We start from the raw sequence: 18,135 nt of genomic DNA, 5'->3' as shown, positions 1-18,135 counted from the left end.
CCCTGCAGGGCCCCCGCCGGGCTGCCACCTCCCCCGGCCCTGTTATCACAGGAGATAAAGGTGTTATCACAGGAGATAAAAGCGTTCCCAGCTCGTCCCCAAACACTCCCAGCAGCTCCTTCACTGCCACCTTCCCCACCTGGTGCCAGCGTGGAGATTTGGGGTGCCTGAGCAGGATTCCCCCGGCAGGGCACCACAGACTTCTCCCCAAAAAAGGTGTCTCTTCAATACCCGCAGCGTGGGCAGGTATTTGATATCTTCCTGGGTATTTGGTACCTGCCCAGGCTTTTTCTTTCCCCTTCCTGTTGACTCTGCGTGCTGCCAGGGGTCAGAGCGGGCTTTGGCCGGACTTTGCTGTAAGTCCACCCAAAGCAGGCAGCGCCTGGGTGCTGACGCAGCGCCCGCAGCGGGGATAAAAGGGGCTCGGAAACCCGTTCTGCAGCCCCAGCGGGGTGGCCTGGCTGACATGGAGACACCCGGCCCCAACCAGGGCCCGACGCTGACCACGACGGAGCCCTCCAACGCGGTGAAACTGCTGCACCTGCTCCTGCTCTCCGCCTCCTGGGGGATGCAGATCTGGGTGACCCTGGTGGCAGGTAGGCTGCGGTCCCCACACGCCCCTGGCCGTGGCTGCGTGCCCGGGACCCATTTGCTGTCCCCTCGGCAGGACTCGTGATGCGCAGCCGCCTCCCCCGCCACACCTCCGGCCTGGTGCAGAGAGAGCTCAGCCCCTACTACTTCCACATCGGCTCCACCTGCGCCTTCCTCAACCTGACCCTGTTTGCCATGCACCACCCCAGCGAGCTGCTCAGCGAGGAGGAAACCACGCAGGTAGCAGCCCCCTGCTCTAACAGGCCAGCTGGCTGCACCCCACAGCCCTAACCCCAGCTTCATTCCGCTCTGCAAATAGCAACGAACTCCACATGTGGCTTATTTAAAAAAAAAAAATAGCATCCAGCTTTCAGCGAGCCTTCAGGGTGGGTTTAATTCACCGCGGGCCTTGCTCCCCTCTTGCAGATCATCATCTTCTTCGTCTGCGTGGCCGTCTCCGCGCTGAACACGCAGTGGTTGGGGCAGGCCAGCTGCGACATCGCGGAGGAGATGCACCACATCGAGCGTGCCCGTGGGCTGGGGCAGGAGATGGGGCTGCTTGCCGGGGGGGCCCGCAGGGAGCTGCGCGCCTCCGACCCCGGTTACGGGCAGCTGGCCCGGCAGCTCGGCCTCTACCGCGCCGCCTCCACCCTCTGCGACCTCTGCTGCATCGCCTGCAACGGCGCCAGCCTCTACCGCCTGGCCACCCACCTCTCCACCCTGTGAGCACTGCTGCAAAGTGACCCTGGGGTTCGGAGTTTCGCCATCCTCAGAGGTGCCGGAGCTCTGTTTGCGCACAGCGCAGCGATTTGGAAATAACTAAACAGAACGCCCACCTGCTTGCTTGATTTCGAGCTGTCCGAAGGCAGAACTGGAAAGGGAAATGTCCTCCATGATCAAAGCAGAAGCTGCTATGGCTGGAGAGCTTGTTGGTGCCCTCTGAACGTGATGTTTCCAAACCTGCGGCTTTGGGACAGAGAAATTTGGGATTCAGAATTAATTTTGATTAAAGTGGAAGCTCCTACAGCAGCACAGAGGGCTACGTTGCCACTACCAGTGATGGATAAGGCTGTTGGGTTTGGGTCTAGAATTACCGTTTGTCGTTCGCTTTTAGTATTTCACCCGGGGAGAAAAAACGATCACCCCATTGATTAGGCAGGAGTCAGGCTGCTTAAAATAGACACCTTTATTTCCCTTTCATATAGGTAGCAAAAGTCAGTACAAGGCACCGCTGCAGACAAAGAGCTCTGATTTCCTGGGGCTGGCAGCAGGGCTGAGCAGCTGCTGCTGAATCCTCAGAGCGGCCGTGCAGGAGCCTGCCCGCGCTCGGCTCATGGCAGCAGGCAGGTTGTCACCCCAGACCACTGCTGTTAAACCCTGGCACCTGCAGCCCGCCTCGCAGGGCAATCCGTGATTTTTCACAGGTAAGTTCGTTCCCAGCTGCTGTGGCTTCAGCTGCAGCCAACGTCTGGCAGCGCTTCAGGTTTGTTTCGGAACCCCACGCAGCCTGTCAGAGAGGAGACCTTCTGCAAGCCAGCTGGATTTCTATTTAAACAAATAATCCCCTCTTGTAAGCCCTTCGTTCTCCTCCTATGCTTCTTTGCTGGAAGTTTCCCCACGTGCCAAGATTATTTCTCCCCTGAAGCGTGCGAGGTGTTTTTGTGCAAGCAGAAGTTTGCGTTCTGTGGCTGAGACAGAACAGAACCGACTGTTTCTTGCACCAGGCTCCTTGTTTCACTCTCAGCGTCGCAGCCGATGCACCTTCCTGCCAGTGAAGTACTTCTTGGAGAAAGGAGAACGCTTCACAAACGCCAGAACTGTCGGCGTCCCGGCCTTCACAAAATACCTGCAAAGATTAAAAGGAGCGCTTGGGTTTCCCTGCATCTGGCAAAAGGTCCTGCAAAGCAAAGCAGGCGACTGCTGCCCAGCTCTGTGAAGGCTGATGAGCTTTTTGGCTGGTTGGCAGAGCCAATCCCACATCCGAGGAGTGTTTTATAACACAAAGCTTCTCCCAGCAACTACTGCCTTGCTGCGGGCCTTCCCCAGCTAGCTACAAGACGGTGCAGGCTAACAGCACAAGCTTTACAGCATTTTTTTTTCCACCAACAGCCAATTCTTTTCTCTAAACAACACTTGAAAGGCAATTCCAGGGAGTGAAACTGTGCTGCATGCTGGGTGGGGACCTGCCTGCACAGCGTTATGAACAGTGAGAGCATTGTTCACCGTCACCACGCTGCTGTGTGTAGCCCAATTCTCCCTTCCCAGCTCTATCCAGCCCTGGAGAGAGTTGTGCGTTTTTTTTGGGGGGGGGAGAAGAAAACAAAAAGCAAGTCACTAAAGCCAGCCACAAAGCCATGTGGCCCTGGTGCCTTACATCTTCCTCGCTTTGAGATGGCCACGAGTCAGGGCTGGTAAATCAGAGGAAAAAACTGCCCTTAAAGCTGAAAGCTGGTGCTTGGTGCCTTTGTGCTCCAGGTACAGCCTCACCTTTGGTGCTGCAGCGCTTGTAGCAACGTCTGGTCTGGGTTCAGCTCGTACATTTCTGCTCTTTCTTCATCTTCAAAGTAGAGCTGAAGAAATTTGGGAGGGTTATTACAGGCTTCGGATACAAGAAGTCAAACTATTACTCTGTTTCAAGCCCAGTAGCAGCACAGCTGGCCGTGCCTTATGTTGTCCGTACACGCACACAGCTACAATCCCAGTTTCTGATCTGGCAAAGTACACAGATGTTGGCCTTTTGGACCTGCCTGCCCACCGCACTACCGGCTGCCCTGCCGCCTGGCACGTGGCAAGGGGAAAATGAGACAAACAGCAACAGCTCTCTAGGTACAGCTCCTGAAAAGTGCTCCAAACCTGCTGTAGCCACAACAAAGCCACACTGACTTGATGGGTTTAACTGGGTGGGTGTTTATCTGCCATCAATTAGATCTGAAATTATTATTGTTATTAAGTATTTTACTATTTGTATCGAACAATTTCACCACAACGAAGTTAAAAAAAAAACAAAAACAAAAACAAGCAGGCTAATAGCCCGATGGTAAACAGATAACGGTGCCATTGCCTTCATACATACAGAGATGCTCAACCTCCCAAAGAAACAAACTCAAATAGAAGTCAAGTTTCTTACCTCAAGATTGCCAGGAAGGTATTTTCTTTCTAAATCCCAAGGAGGCAACTCAGCAAACATCACTGTTAAATGATCAATAAATCTAAAAAAAAACAAATCGTACTTGTTATCTTAGTGTTCAGTTTGATTTGTACAGTTGGCATGTGAATAATGGGAAAAATAAGTTAACAAATCGGTCTGTGGACCGAAAATAAGTTTAGATGTCTGCAAGTTTAATAGCGTCTTCCTTTGAAGCTCATTGCTTTTGCCGTGAGACCAAGGCCCTGGTTTAACTCATACTCCTGGTTTCAAACTTGAGCAGTGCAGGAGCAAGTTATTTTTAGTTTTTCTTTTCACACTGAAAAAAGGTGTGAAAATAAACTCTGTGATTTTTTAATCTACAACTCATTTCCCTTGGTCCCATCAGCACCGTGCTCCACCAGATCAGCGCTCAGAATATGCTCATGTGTCAGTCACTTGTTTATTTTGGCACGTCGGGAGAACTGGAAGCACCAGCTCCTGGAACTTGTTCCAAGAACCCATTTTCACTGTTTTTGGTCATGAAAAGAATACTGTGTAAGAACTACAGCTTTACTAATCTGTTTGCACTGTATTTTTAAGTTGTAATGCTGTTAGTGGATCTGAAGAATGCATATGTCCCTACAACAAAATGTTACAAATTCTGAGTTTGTTTAAATTTGCCAGACCAGAAACCGAAGTTTATGTCAGGGAATTCGAAGTCCCAGCCAGTCACTTGCTTATAGTCTGTGAGGTCTACAGCACTTCAGTTAGCCCTAAGAAAAGCTAAGGGCTCATTAGTGATCCCAAGAAGCTCCTTTATGGAGGCATTTTACATTTTTTTTTTAGTTTAATCCTCTCGTCAAGACCCACGTATTTAGAGGGCTTCAGAGCAGCACCTTGGTGAACCTCTGAAATCCATGCATGCAGATGGGTCACAAATATTGCTGCCCACTGGTCCAGGCTTGCAGAGTAGGCCCCTTTAATCGCACTGGCTAGACACGTATGATGTGTTTCTCTGAACCATAAACGTAAGCAGTATCTAGATTTTGGCCCTCAAATATTTTAAAGCAGCATTTGTAGGTCACAGATCCCTTCCAACCTGAATTATTCTCAGGAGGTCATCCAGCGCAACCTCCTGCTCAAAAGCAGGGTCAGCTACGAGATCCAAGCTCTGGAGCTACTTCACTGGCATGACACTGATGTTTCACTTACTGGCTGTTGATATTTACTCAACTTCTCCTTCGTGCCAGAACTCTGCTGACAGTGCGTTTACCTGGAGTTCTCGTGGAAAGCCTCAATGAAGTCTGTCTGCTCATGCTCGGGATACAGAAAGAGGACAGGCCAGTTCAGGTTGCCATCAGCATCCAAGTGCACCTTGGCCCCCGTAGCATTGTCGGAGTGGAACCCATCTAAAGATATCTCAGCCAGACCATCTGATATGTCTTCTTCTTCATTTGAGGGTTCAAAAACCAGCTTGATATTTCTTTCCTAGCGGGGAGGAAGGAGATTAAAAAAAATAAAATAAAATGAAGTGTACGTGTGGAGATAAGATCAGAAAAATCAGCAGTAAAAGGACAAATTGTGTCACTCTTGTTAATGAATCTGCTCTTAAGCATTCCACCAAAAACCTTCCTACAGTACGAGACTTGGGTGACTGCTCTTCCCTACAGATTCCAGAACCTCAGCCAGGCACCCAGACAGCTCATAAAATGAGTGATGAGAGGTGGGAATCCAGAGGAGCTAGCATGCTGAGAAAAAAAGGCCTGGGAAAACATGGGGAAAGGGATGCAGCTGAAGTTCTGTTCTTTGGGACCTAGCAAGCATAACTTCAGGGTGCAATAACATGCAGCAGCTCCTGAGTGCTCCTCTTGGATGCTTGGTCCATCTCCTAACACCAGGTTTGTACTGTGCATTAGTTGTTACCTAAAATATGGAAACAGCCCTGGGAGCTGGGGCTAGAACCAAGCACATATGGAGAATCAGGGCTGTCTCCCAGTATTTTTGGTGCTAGCCCTTAAATCTGCATAGGAAAACAAATCCTTAGAGACAAACAAGAGGAAAAAAAAAAAAACAATACACAAATCCCCTCACTGACCCACCTTTATTGCTGCGAGCAAAGTTTCCTTTTGACCTTGTTCTTTCTTCTCTATCACCTTTGCTTTCCTCGCGTCCCGCTCCGCAGCTCGCTGTGTATAAGAGAAGATTGCACCATGTTCAAACACAGCAAGTCACTGCCTTACTGCCCATCATCACTCTGCTGCTGAGCAGAGAAATCAGCCTGGATCTCCAGAAGGGCTCCAGCTCTTTTCCCTCCACATCTCAACACCACATGCTGTGCAGAACCACCTCTCAGTTCTGCTTTGGGGAGAAATTACACTGCAGAGAAACTTGTACAGATTACTCTCTGGCTAAAGAGTTTCTAGATGCAAAGCAGGCAGAACCAATCCTGAAATAAACACAGTAGATGCTAGACTCCCGTAATACGTACCTTTAATTTGTCAGCTTTAGCTCTCATTTCCACAAGCTTTTTCTCTTTTGAGTCTATTCGCAAGCCCTCCTCACACCATGCTATTGCTTCAGAGAAATTCTTTAGCTCCATGTGACAGAGAGCTCCTGGAAGGATTAAAACTTTAAGTGTCTGGCATTGGAGTCAGTATATGACTAGTACACAACATGGTGGTTATAAAAACAGCTTTAGGCCTAGCGCCTTCCAAAGGCATGTACAGCAACACATGCTATTGTTTTGCGGGGTCATGTTCAATCACAGACTTCCAGCAGGTGTGGTGAGCCGAGAAGAAAATCTAAAACATTTTAGCAGCTCTAGCACCACTCGCTAGTCTAGTCACAAGTCTGTGAAGGATGCGAGCAGTGTCTGTTACGAGCAAAATTTCGTCATTACAATTAACATTTCAGTATGTTTCAAAAGGAAAAATAAAGCAGTAATTTACACAGAATGAGAAATAATGAAAAAACCCAACCCTGCACTAAAAGCAAGTATTGTGGAAAGCAGCAAAAGTTATGCTATCTTCTATAGAAAATGGTTCAGTGAATGCCTCTTTTACAAATAGGGAAACTGAAGAGCAAAAAGATAGCACTTTGACTGAAAATCCAATACAAAACACAAAGCTATGTACTGGATAGAAACGGCAACAGCAGAACAAGAGAAGAGATCCAGTACAGTAACAGTTTTACTTTTCTGAAATGAATGCAGTCCTGAAGGAAAGATGCACACTCATAGCAATTTAAGGTTTATAAACAGTTACTTAAACCACAGAAACAGGCAGTGAAAAAGGCAACAAAATTCCACTCTGAGGTTTGTAACTACAAGAGGCTAACAAGTAAACACAACCTATTTAAAGCTGTTTTGAGGGGATGTTCCTTGCACTCCCTGCAGTAACACAGGCTTTAACACTTACCTCTTATGATTGCTTTGAGGTGGGTGGGCTTCAGCTTTTTTGCTTGGATCGCATCATTGAGGGCAGAACGGTAGTTACCTATAAACGAAGCAAAACTGCTTAGAAACTTGGATTTACACTTCAAATCCAAGCAGCAAAATCCCTAAGCAACAAAATAGTTTGTGTGGGGACTGTAGTTCACCATTTCTACACTCACCAGGAGACAAGAGGGGGAAGAAGGAGCAAACCTAGAGCAAGAAGTGCAAGGACAGGAATCAGACAGGTGAAAGATAAGCCATGCGACTGAAGAGATAATCTGCCAACTGCAACATGCAAAAGCATTAAAAGGCCAAGAACAGCCTCTTTGCTGTAGCAGTAGTGTTGGGTGGTAGATTTAGGACACAGTGAGTGGCAGAATTTGTTGCTTCAGGAGATGCTTGCGAGCAGTGCAGGCCCTGCACACAGCTGGGCTCCAGCATGAGCCAGGTTTTCAGGGTTCCAGACATCTTTTTACCACAAATAAGGTATTTATCATGTTGTATCGCAAGAAAAGGAGATTTAAAACAGGAAAGCACAGCGGGAAAGCAGCTCCGGACCCCTCACCCAGGTGGAAGTGCGCGGCCCCCCTGTTGGTGTGCAGCACGGCGTTGAGCTCCGCGTCCTCGCACTTCTTCTTCAGCCCCTCGCTGTAGGACACGACGGCCCTGCCGTAGTCCTTCTCCCTGAAGTACTCGTTGCCTTCGTTTTTGTACATCTTGGCCAGCTCTGCAGGGCGGCACCGGGGGCAGCTGCCTCAGAGGGGACCGCGCTGCCCCGCCGCCCCCGGGGGCACCCCCAGCGCTGAGGGGCGACCCCCGCCGACCTCCCCAGCCCCAAACCTGCGGGCTCCTGCTCCTCGTCGAACAGCAGGGACTGCAGGCAGGCCAGGTCGGGCTGCCGCGCCGCGTCGATCTCGGCCGGGCACCGCTTCATGAACATGGGGATGGCCTCCAGCTCCTGCGGGCACACACCGCGCCTCAGCCCGCGCCGCCATCTCGCTGCTGCGCTCCCCCAGCTCCCCCACACCGCCTCACCTGCTCCCAGGTGTCCGGGTTGAAGCCGCCCCGGTACCTCCGAGCCTCGCCGCTCTCCTCAGGCTCCGCCATGGTGCTGCCGAGCCCGCCCCGCTCCTCACGGCCCGGCCCCAGCGCCTCAGCGCGGCGCCGCCTCAGCCCGCCCTCTCCTACACCCCCCCCCGCCGCCATTTTGCCCGCCCGGCGCCTGAGGGGGTACTGGGGGAGTCCCTCAAACCCTGCTCTGTTTCTTTGTACAGCCCCAAAAAGCCCGTCCCGGTGGTGTGGAAGGGTCTCGGTTATGCCTTGCCCTGCTTTTAGCTCTGTGATGGTAGCGCAGGGTCTGCTTTGGGTCTGTCCAGGTGGTGGGAGCAGCTCAGGGAAACCAGAGCATCGCTGGACCCTCGGGAGGGACCAAAGCAGCTTTTCTGAGGCAGGGGAATGAGCTGGCTTCACCTTTTGCAGCTGTTCTGCAGTGGTTATCAGTCCTGAGATAAATATATACAGAGAAAATGCACCCAAGAGTTTCTGGAGTCACAAGCAGGAGCAAGCAGGGCTGCTGTGTGCAGTCCCTCTGGAACTTGGCTCCTTGAGCCAGGTGCAGAAATTGGGCAAACCTGTTTGGAAATTTGGACCTGGTCGTGCAACGTGCATACACCGCTACACCTGCACCTGAGGAAGGAAAGCACAAGAGTAACACACAGGGCTCCAAGATCCTCGTTCAGGCTGTGCTGCAAACTATCCTGGGGGAAGAGGGGGCTCCGTTTCCACATTGGCAACGTGCTTGTCTGTGGAAGCACTACCCCACCTTCCAAATAGCACGCGACCTGCAGAAGGAAAACACTCGCATGTTTGCAATTTCCTCTGCACACATTTGCTGGAATTTCTCTGGTGTCAGTGAGAGCCCCCCAGCTTCCCCACACTCCTCTGTCCAGCAGGTGATCTGCCAGGAAAAGAGCCAAAGCTCACACCCTTCTAAATCACATGTTTTGCTGAGTTGATAAATTTACCTCAACAAATAAGGCTGTTGCTGTGACCTTACGCTGCTTTTGCACCTGATTGTAACTGCAGTGCAAGGCAGGTCTTGAGGGCAATGATCCTGCCTCAGATGAGGGGGAAGGATTACATGACCTGAGAACACAAGTAGAGCAGTGGCTCTGCTGTGAAGTCCTACACGGCAGTGGCCCTGTTGTTGCTGGTATCTCTAGATGCAGCAGGTCCAGAAGCTGCAGCATGGGGCGAGGCAATTCTCCCCAAAGATCTCCCTGTCCAGGGCTGGACAGCGGTCACATAAGGGTTCATGGGGAGATGTCAGCAGTGTGACAGGGATGGGTGCATGCTCAGTGTTCAGCACTGTCAAATGCTTGCAGGAACAAGGCTGGGAAGGATCTCGCTGTCCCTACCTTTGGGGCTACTGCCACATCCTTTGCTTGTTGGAGCTGGTAGAGCCCAGCCATGAACGTGTGGGACAGCACACCCCGTGGGGACACCAGGGCACTTTGTGGGACTGGTAATGAGCAGAAGATGCTGCCGTGACATGTAGCAGGGCCAGAAAGGAATGCTTGGCTGGGTAGATAGAAAAGGGCCCAGCCCATGAAGCCAGCAGCCACCACAACCACTCCATCACTGCCCCAGCCTAGTGGATCCACATCTCACCAGCTGAACTGACTTGCAGGCTGGGTGTGGGTGCCTGACAGCATTCATCGCCTTTTTTTCCCTGCAGATTCCTAGCACTAAGGCATTTTCAAACTGAAAAAAGGCTCTCCAGCTCACCCTTTTGCTTTATGTGCAAATTAAACTCCACATTCACAGAACTTGGGTGTCTCCAAAGACAACATGCAAGCCAGGGAAAGGCACTTTCCTTTCTCTCCCTCTGAAAACCCTTCGTCTTAAGAATTCAGTACCCGAAAAGGGTGAAGGAAAGGCTTCTCATATCCCCATGTTGCAGCGTCTACTGGGGCTTGTGTGGGCTGGCCCAGCTCACCCCACCTCCTGGTGCTGCTGCAAGGTGCTGTGGGTGGCTCAGATGTGAACTGGGTATGGCTCTGCTCTCCCAGAGCCATCGCTAACAGGCAGCAACTCCTTAAAAAGGAACTGCTCAGGCCTACTCAGTGCAGCAAAAATGAGAGATTAGCAGACGGGGATTTTAAGGGACTTGCACTTTACTCAGTAACTCAATGACACCTTCCTTGGTGAGGTACAAAACCTCACCAGAGTTTTGATCCCAAACCTCAAAGACCGGAGGGTCCTCGCAAGCCCTCTTCCCAGCTATGACCACGTAGGGGTACCCCAGCTTTTTGGCATCTTTCAGCCTTTTGCCAATTGTCATCTGCGTCCTGTCATCCAGCACCACGTCACCCGCGAGGTGCGGATGGGCCTCAACGAAGTCATCGTAGATGCCCTCCAGCAGTGCGGCTCCCTGCTCCTCCTTGCTGCCTTTCTTGGGGGGGATGAAGCACACCTGGTAGGGCGCGATGAGGCTCGGCCAACGGATGCTGTCCTCCGTCGACAGCACCTCGATGGAGGCCGCCAGGATGCGCGTGACGCCCAGCCCGTAGCACCCCATTTCTGCCAGGTGGGGCTTGTTGTCGGGGGAGTAGTACACGGCGTTGTAGACAGCCGAGTACTTGGTACCCAGATAAAACGTGTGCCCCACTTCGATCCCTCTCGTCTGGGTGAGTTTTTCCCCACACGTGGGGCACGCAGCCTGCTCCCCGCTGACCATCTCCACATTGGCTGCGAAGTGTCCGTGGGGGCACAGCACCAGCCGGTCCTCGCCGATGTCCGCCGGCAGCTGGAACTCGTGGGACGTGGTGCCCCCGATGCTGCCCGTGGCCGCCCGCACCTGGACACAGGGCAAGCCCAGGCGCTCGAAGAGGCTGCGGTAGGCGCCGCACAGCAGCTCGTAGGTGTGCCGAGCCTCCTCCTCGGAGGTGTCAAAGGTGTACATGTCCTTCATGTAGAACTCCCGGCTGCGCAGCAAGCCGAAGCGGGGCTTGGGCTCGTCCCGAAACTTCCTCGTCACCTGGTAGAGGCGCAGCGGCAGCTGCTTGTAGGACAGCCCGCTCTGCGCCGCCACCAGCTCCGTGACCGCCTCTTCGTGCGTGGGCCCCAGGCAATACTCCTTGCCGTGCCTGTCAGCCAGGCGGAACAGCTCCGGCCCCATGTTCTCCCAGCGCCCGCTGGCTCGCCACAGCTCCGCCGAGCTCAGGCAGGGCATGTTCACCTTCTGCCCTCCCACCGCCTCCATCGCCTCATCGATGAGGCGGACGAGCTTGTCCATGGCGCGGACGGCGGGCGGCAGGTAGCAGTAGCAGCCGGTGCTGCCGGGGTGGATGAGCCCCCCTTGCACCATCAGCCTGTGGCTGCGGCTGCCCGCCTCCCACCCCGCCTCGCTCCCCTCGCCCTGCAGGTTCAAGGGCTGGAAGAGCTCGGACAGCAGCAGGCGCCGCCGCCTGGCTCCGGGAGAGGCCCCGGAGGCTTGCAGCAAGGGGCCGGCCGCCGCTCGCCAGCCGCGGAGCCCGCCCGACATGGCGGCGGCCGGCCCTGAGGGGAGCGGGCAGGGGGCGGCGGGCGCAGCCCACAAAATGGCGGCTGGAGGCGGGAACGGCCGTGGGGGAGGCTCCGTCATGGCGGGGACGGGGAGGGAGAGGCAATGAGGGCGCCGTCTGCCGTGTGGAGGCCGCGGGGCGCTGAGGGGAGCTGGGGGGACATTCCCCTGTGCCCGGTGACCGCCGCCTTGCTGCGCTTCTCAGCCTCCCGCCTGGAGCTGGAGCTCAGTGGAAATTAAAAAAAAATCGCTGAAGAGCAGTTGTAAGCACATATAAAAGTGCTCCGCTAAGGGTGGAGATTTCACTTCACTGACCCGCGTTTTATGAGGAATTAAATTATCATTTTAAAATATAAGGAAGTGAGTGTGAACCCTTGTTTTATTTAGAAATGGGATTTGAGGGAATCTTCGTGATTCTTCTATAACACGGAATACACACTGAGGTGCACTGCCATTTATAGCCATGTGGAAATGGGAAAAATAAGGGATTAAAGGGGCTGTTTTTAATGCTCCTGAGTGATTTAGGAGCACTGAAGCCACTAAATGCTTGAGACATCCCTGCAAGAGGCCTCAGCATCCTGTAAGGCACTGCCCAGAGGGACAGGTCTCTCAGCAGCTCGGTGCCTGAGCCAGGATCTGGCTGTGGTTTCCTGGCTCCCAAATAACAACTTCACTCCCAAACCGCCTCCACTGGTTTTGCCAGATAATTACTTCTTCCTACGTGTTTCTCACCACAATCAAGTGAGCAATGGAAACGCTGTTGGGGAGACATGCAGCGGCTGAGCTGCAGGTCCTGCAGGATGCCTGGTGCCACAGTGGATATCCCCATGGCCACCTCCTGCTTGCTCCGCAAGTGGAAGGTTTTCACCAGGCGGTTCAGGGCCGGAGAGTTGTCCTTCATTGTTTCTATCGCTTCTTCCAGCCGTGGAAACAAAGCGCTTTTCCTTCAGTGACTTACTGCCTGCTGCGCTGATCAAAGAGACAAAACCATCTTGGATTGATTTGCCGGGGCGGTGTTTTAACTGCGAGGGTTTGAGGCTATACAGGAGGCATGGTCTGCAGGGAAAGCTGATATCTCTTATTAAACCAGCAGGCAGCACTGGATGAGGAGCTAAGCTTGGGGCTTTGTGCCTGAAAACCTGGCTGTGGTCTATTTTTTCCTGCTGTGCTGGGTGGGGAGTGAATAATGGTATCAGCCCTGGCCCAGCCACTCTGGCTACAGGACCGTGCCAAAGCAGGGTGGGAGGTTGGTCTTGGAGAAGCCACAGCCCTGGATCCTCACTGGGTGGTGGAAAATGTTTCTTTCCTTGCCATCAGGGCAGGTGAGAGATGAAGTCATTCAGCAGCCAAACCTCTCTCTGTTCTGTGGAGGATTTGCAGTTTGGGCCTGGGGTTCAGCATCCCGGCTGACCCTGGGCATGGTCTTACACAGCTTGGAGGGTCTGCGAGCCCACAGCGCTGCCTTGCACATCTCATGAGGTAAATTTCCTGAGAGCTTCCATTCCCTCCAGTGACATTACTGTAATCACACAGCTCCAGGATGATGTTTTTATGCCCAGTAAGGCAGTAATCACAGGGCTTGCCCTAAAGCCACCTTTTGGGAAGTTCCTGTGGGATATAACAGCACCACACGTCCCCTGCCCCCTGGCAGCCACCCAAGGTGCAGGCTCTGCTGAGCAACCCCTGTGAGCTCTCAGACAGCTCCTCCTGAGCAGATGACACGTTGAAAATAAACCACACTGGTACAAACACGGTAATTAAATCACCCCAGAGGGCTCGAGGGACCTGCTACAGGCAGGGTGGGGGGCTCTGGGCTGCCAGGCTGCAGCCCCCATTCCAGCCAGGGTGCTCGGCTTGGCCCCACAGAACGTGGGTACCATGGTGAGGGCTGCCACGGCGTGGGCTGCCACCGCAGAGCCACCTGCGTGAGACATGGGCAGCCAGGTGAGGCTGTGGGTACATGGGGGGAGAGCCAGAATTAGCGGTGCAGCTCCCAAATCGGCTGAGACCGTTTTGCACACAGCAGCTGGGGACACCCAGCTCGGGCTCGGGAGCACCCTGGGGTGTCGATGTGGATGCAAGCTGCTCACACCCCGGGCTCGGGGGCGTGCAGTTCTGCAGAACAGCTGCTCCTGTGGTCCACGGGTAGTGAGGATCCACAGCAAAGCCCAGCTTTCCCTGGGAGCCACGTTCCAGGCCACATGCAGGCTCTCTGTGAAGTCCAGCCACCCAAAAGCAACCCCCTTTCTTGGTGCATTACATTGGGATGAGCGACAGGGCCGGGATGAGCAGCGGGACATGGGGCAGCAATATACACACTGTGATGCTCCGGCTCTGCCTTGCAGGGCAGAGTGCCAGCCTCCTGCTGGGCCGGAGCAGAGCCGGGCTCACGGACAATCCAGCTGCCCCATTTCCACTTCAAGGTGATGAAGAAGAAACGCAAGCTCCAGGTAAGAGCTGGGGTCGATCCACCCTCGGTGCACGTTTCCTGGGGACCGAGTGACGCAGGCAGCGCTGCTGGGAGCACCCAGCTCATCCTCACCCCGTCCTTCTTCCTCTTGCAGGAGGCGAGGCTGGGCCCGGGGACGTACAACATCAGGGGCTCCCTGCAGGAGACGCGGCCCTCCAGCCTCCGGGGCATCTGCGACACAAGGGAGCCGAGGTTCAGGGCTGGCCGGCGGGTACATCTCAGCCTGCCTCGGGAGCTGCTGGCATCACTGCGGGCATCCTTCCCCCTTTTAGGGCTGCTTGGGGGCTGCCCACGCCGTCCCCTCTCTCCCACAGGACTGCTTCCCCGGCCCCGGCACCTACGGCCCCCGGGGGAACCCCTACACCCCGCTGGACGAGAGGGACAAACGCTCCGCCGGCACACGTGGGCTGATGGACAGCAGGACGGAGAAATGTGTCCTCCCAGCAGCCATGGCACGTGCTGCCCCTCACCCTGGGGACACATCTCTGGGGTGACCCCATCCTTCTGCTGACCGTAGCCCCGTTGCCTTCCCCGCTGTGCCTGCAGGGCAGTGGCCTGGGGCCCGGCACCTACTCCCTGCCCAGCAGCATCGAGGAGGGGCTGCGGCGGGCGGCCGGCCGTGTCCCCCCCCAGGTTTCGGGGGACAAGACGAAGCCCAGCGGCAGCCGGCGGCACGACTGGGAGGTGCGTAGCCCCGGGACAAGACGCCTGGGTGGGGTTTATCAGCAAGCGGTGGCACTGCCCCCATAAATGGATTGGAGCATGGTGGAGAGCTGCTTTATGCCAGACCCTATTTGAGTGTTGCTCTTGTTTGGGGAACAAGTGGGCTGCAGGCAGAGGGCAGGGGAGCAGGATTGTGCCCACGAGCAGGGGCAAGGCTCAGCTCTCACGGGATGGCTGCAGAGACCACCAGCAGCCGAGCCCCTCACGCTGCTCCCTTGCCCCGGCAGAGGAAAGGCACCGAGCTGGGCGCTGGCACTGCCAAGAGTTTCCTGGACGAGCTGGTGTCAAAAGAAAACAAGAAGAAAGGCTGCTTCAGCACCCTGCCGAGGAACCCGGGCTGCCCCTCGGAGAGGATCTTCTGGGCCACGCTCAGCCAGTGCCCGAGGGATGCGGTCAGTGGGAGCGGGGTGTCCCCACCCCGTCCCCATGGGGTCTGCCTGTCCCGACAGAGCCACCGAGCCCGCCTGGGGGTGCCGGGGCCCTGGGGCAGCCGTGCAGCTTTCTGCACGCAGGACGAAGCATCAGAGGTCTCCTTTTGTGCAGTATGCGGCGGGGCCTGGCTCATACGATCCCAAACCCTTTGAGGGATCCGCAGACTTCAACCAGCCCCCGTTCTGGTCGTCTGCCAAGAGGTTTGACAGAAAATCCGACCGCCTCTTCAATGGGAACGAGGTGAGTGAGCAGGGAATGGGGTGAGCAGGGAACGGGGTGAGTGAGCAGGGAAGGCAGCACGACAGGGATGTGGGAGCCAGATGCCACCACACGATGTCACCACACGGGAGATGAGTCCTTCTCCGGGTGCCCTTCATGCCCAGCACGTGTTGCTGAAGGATAAATGGTGAATAAAAGCACACGGCCCAAACTCCTGCCAGGTCAACAGAAACTTGTGCTCCTGCTCCTGCAGCACAGCTTGTGCTGCCCTCAGGCTGCTCTGAGTCCTTTTAGGTGCCAGGAGCTCCTTGTATCCTCCCAGAAAGTTGTGCTCTGCTACTTAAAAGCCAGCTTTCCCTCTAGCACATCGAAGAGCCCTTAGTACCTGTTCCCAGAGCTGTATTCAGCCATGCAGCTTCCCCACGGAGAGCCAGAACAAAGCCTGAAGGGCTCAAAGCCAGCAAGGGAAGCTTTGCTCTCAAACAGCCCACCTTGGCTAGGGACGAGGAGCGGACTTCCACGCGGCTCTCTCTCTCCTTTGTGCAGCTGCGTGGGGAGCAGGCGATTTGCAAGAGGTCAAGGCACCTTCGTAATTGCGGGGGAACCTGACACATTACCCTGCAGTGGCCAGGCTGTGATAAAGCAGCCCGTGGCTATCGCTAGCAGTAGGCAACTGGGCAGCATGCTTCAGCCAGTGGAGCTAATCAGAAAGTCACCGCCTGGTTGTGCCCCTGCAAGGATGGGAAACCACGTGTGTGACCTTCTGCTTCCAGAACACCGTAGGAGTTGGCCGCTACGATGTCACCAGGGGTGAGCGCTGCCCTCAGCAGCTCAGGTACCAGTCCCTGTACCTGCACGACGCTCAGCGGTACCTCAGCAACCCGAAGCAGGACGCCTACCTGCTGTAAGTCTGACACAACGGGGGCTGTAGGTGCTTTCACACCAGCCTGCAGGAAAAGCATTCAGCTAGAGCAACTCCTGAGGCCAAGGACAGGTTGCTGATGCTTTACAACCGATGTGAGAGGCTAAATAGCAGCAGGGATGGCTGTGGAGATGAAGGAACACTTGCTGGCCCCACTGCAGGTTTGCTCTGTGAACGAGCACGTTAATGTCTGTGAAAAAATGAGGAGACCTCAGTGCTTCCTGGGCATGCAACGGCAGGGGGAGGTTAAAGAAGTACTGGCTACCCAGGCACTTCCAGGATGCTACGGTGGCTGATCTTCCACCTCGTGAAATGCAAGTTATATGCCGTGGAGGTACAGATAAAATTTCTGTCCCCATTAGAGGAGGCGGCCTGGGAAGGAACTGGGCAGGGGATGGGTGGCCAGGCTTCCTCGGTTCATCTCCAGCACAGGTTGATCAATGGTCTTGAACAAAAACCGTGCTCTCAGCCTGTGCCTTGGTTTACCCATTTGAAGAAGGAAGATATCAAGGCTCAGCTCCATCACAAAGGGCTTTGAAATCACCAGGGTGAGAAGCCCCGTGAGGCAGTTAGGGACCGTGCTAATGAGGGCGCTCGGGACAGCCCTCCGCTTTCACCTTTGCTTGTGGCCAAGATTAGCAAACTGCTGCGGTGGCACTGGGGGCTGCGGCTCCGCAAAGGCTGTCTTGATCTCCAGAGAGTAGTTAGGAACGTGCCTCAGCTGAATATGACTTCGCTTTCAGTGGGGCAGCTCCGCTAGCTATCCTGTGATGAAGGAGGCACAATGAAATCCAGCTTTCAGTATTGCCCAGCTTTGTTAAGTTTGCAGTTCCGTTAGGAATAATAATAATAAAAAAAAGAATCTGAACAGCGAGCAGGATGTTCAAATGCTCCGAATTGCTCTATGATCAAACAGCGCTAGCTCCAAAATCACTTTTCAAGCTACAGCTGTACCTTCAAGGGAATAGGCAGGCCTTCACGAGCTCTGTTCACCTCCACGCTCATTAAGACTAATGAGATTAATCCAGCCAATAATTGGAGTCCACTGAATCACATCCTCTTTTCGCAGTGAGCGGCTCAGGCCTGTTGTGAAAAACAACTGGAGATTTGATTTCTGCTCCACGCTGTCCGGACATTTGTGAAGAAACCACTGCTGTTTTCCACATGTAAGGTGGCGCTGGGAAGCCCTGATCAGTAAATAAATCAGACACGCCAGTAGATGGGACGGTGTAGATGAAAATACTTGCAACAGGAGGTAGGAAACAACTCGAGTCTTGTGCTGCTGTAATAAAACACTCTAGACCATCATCACTCTAACTTGCCTGTTGATTAATTCTTTTTATTTTTTTTTTATTTTCAACTTGACGCAGTTGAGAAGAGGATGTCAGTGTAAGTCAATGAAAGGAAAGTTTAGTAGCACTCACAGCTCATTCAGTATGGAGCATTTCCTTCTCCCTCAGTGGAGCTGTAACACACAGCTCCACTTGAATTAACAACTCAACTGCTTATCAGCAGCTGGAGGGCATTAGGGGGAAGTCAGTGCAATCATTCCAACTTTTGCAGGGTATTAAGACCTGGAGGTGATGAACAAAGTGAGAGGAACAGAAGGTTGTGTTGGTTGTAACAAAGGGTGGCCATAAAAATATACCAGGAG

General features: G+C 54.0%; 4 protein-coding genes across 4 annotated transcripts; 2 read left to right on the top strand and 2 right to left on the bottom strand.

Annotated features, from left to right (window-relative positions):
* The first annotated feature begins 393 nt into the window (after positions 1-393).
* TMEM205 (transmembrane protein 205) lies at positions 394-2,900 on the top strand. Its single transcript, XM_068690031.1, has 3 exons — positions 394-596; positions 668-831; positions 1,018-2,900. Exons 1-3 carry the CDS (start codon positions 467-469, stop codon positions 1,315-1,317), a joined length of 594 nt encoding a protein of 197 aa, XP_068546132.1. The 5' UTR covers positions 394-466; the 3' UTR covers positions 1,318-2,900.
* Positions 1,760-8,372, bottom strand: TTC4 (tetratricopeptide repeat domain 4). Its single transcript, XM_068690029.1, has 10 exons — positions 8,187-8,372; positions 7,992-8,109; positions 7,717-7,878; positions 7,135-7,212; positions 6,207-6,331; positions 5,818-5,904; positions 4,992-5,206; positions 3,719-3,800; positions 3,079-3,161; positions 1,760-2,437 (listed from the first exon to the last, which is right to left on the bottom strand). Exons 1-10 carry the CDS (start codon positions 8,355-8,357, stop codon positions 2,332-2,334), a joined length of 1,227 nt encoding a protein of 408 aa, XP_068546130.1. The 5' UTR covers positions 8,358-8,372; the 3' UTR covers positions 1,760-2,331.
* A 1,937-nt stretch (positions 8,373-10,309) lies between these two features.
* PARS2 (prolyl-tRNA synthetase 2, mitochondrial) lies at positions 10,310-11,761 on the bottom strand. Its single transcript, XM_068690030.1, has one exon. It carries the CDS (start codon positions 11,695-11,697, stop codon positions 10,312-10,314), a length of 1,386 nt encoding a protein of 461 aa, XP_068546131.1. The 5' UTR covers positions 11,698-11,761; the 3' UTR covers positions 10,310-10,311.
* Positions 11,762-13,647: 1,886 nt separating this feature from the next.
* CIMAP2 (ciliary microtubule associated protein 2) lies at positions 13,648-17,730 on the top strand. Its single transcript, XM_068690772.1, is given in 11 exon segments — positions 13,648-13,659; positions 14,061-14,165; positions 14,280-14,396; positions 14,500-14,637; positions 14,732-14,869; positions 15,053-15,062; positions 15,143-15,300; positions 15,452-15,580; positions 16,333-16,463; positions 17,551-17,589; positions 17,591-17,730. Coding segments are annotated over 11 exon segments (1,038 nt in total). The 3' UTR covers positions 17,652-17,730.
* Positions 17,731-18,135: the final 405 nt, after the last annotated feature.

The sequence above is a fragment of the Anas acuta genome, chromosome 8 (genome assembly GCF_963932015.1).
Source record: "Anas acuta chromosome 8, bAnaAcu1.1, whole genome shotgun sequence".
In the NCBI taxonomy this organism is placed as follows: domain Eukaryota; kingdom Metazoa; phylum Chordata; class Aves; order Anseriformes; family Anatidae; genus Anas; species Anas acuta.
This window is presented reverse-complemented; position numbering and strand designations above follow the sequence as displayed.

Excerpts from the sequence above, each read along its gene's own strand:
- TMEM205 (XM_068690031.1), top strand. The coding sequence starts at position 467 with ATGGAGACACCCGGCCCCAACCAGGGCCCGACGCTGACCACGACGGAG. Across the intron at positions 597-667 it reads CTGGGTGACCCTGGTGGCAG|GACTCGTGATGCGCAGCCGC; the intron begins GTAGGCTGCGGT and ends TCCCCTCGGCAG. Across the intron at positions 832-1,017 it reads GCGAGGAGGAAACCACGCAG|ATCATCATCTTCTTCGTCTG; the intron begins GTAGCAGCCCCC and ends CCCCTCTTGCAG.
- TTC4 (XM_068690029.1), bottom strand. The coding sequence starts at position 8,357 with ATGGCGGCGGGGGGGGGTGTAGGAGAGGGCGGGCTGAGGCGGCGCCGC. Across the intron at positions 5,905-6,206 it reads CTAAAGCTGACAAATTAAAG|CGAGCTGCGGAGCGGGACGC; the intron begins GTACGTATTACG and ends TCTTATACACAG. Across the intron at positions 3,162-3,718 it reads ACCTTCCTGGCAATCTTGAG|CTCTACTTTGAAGATGAAGA; the intron begins GTAAGAAACTTG and ends AAATTTCTTCAG.
- PARS2 (XM_068690030.1), bottom strand. The coding sequence starts at position 11,697 with ATGTCGGGCGGGCTCCGCGGCTGGCGAGCGGCGGCCGGCCCCTTGCTG.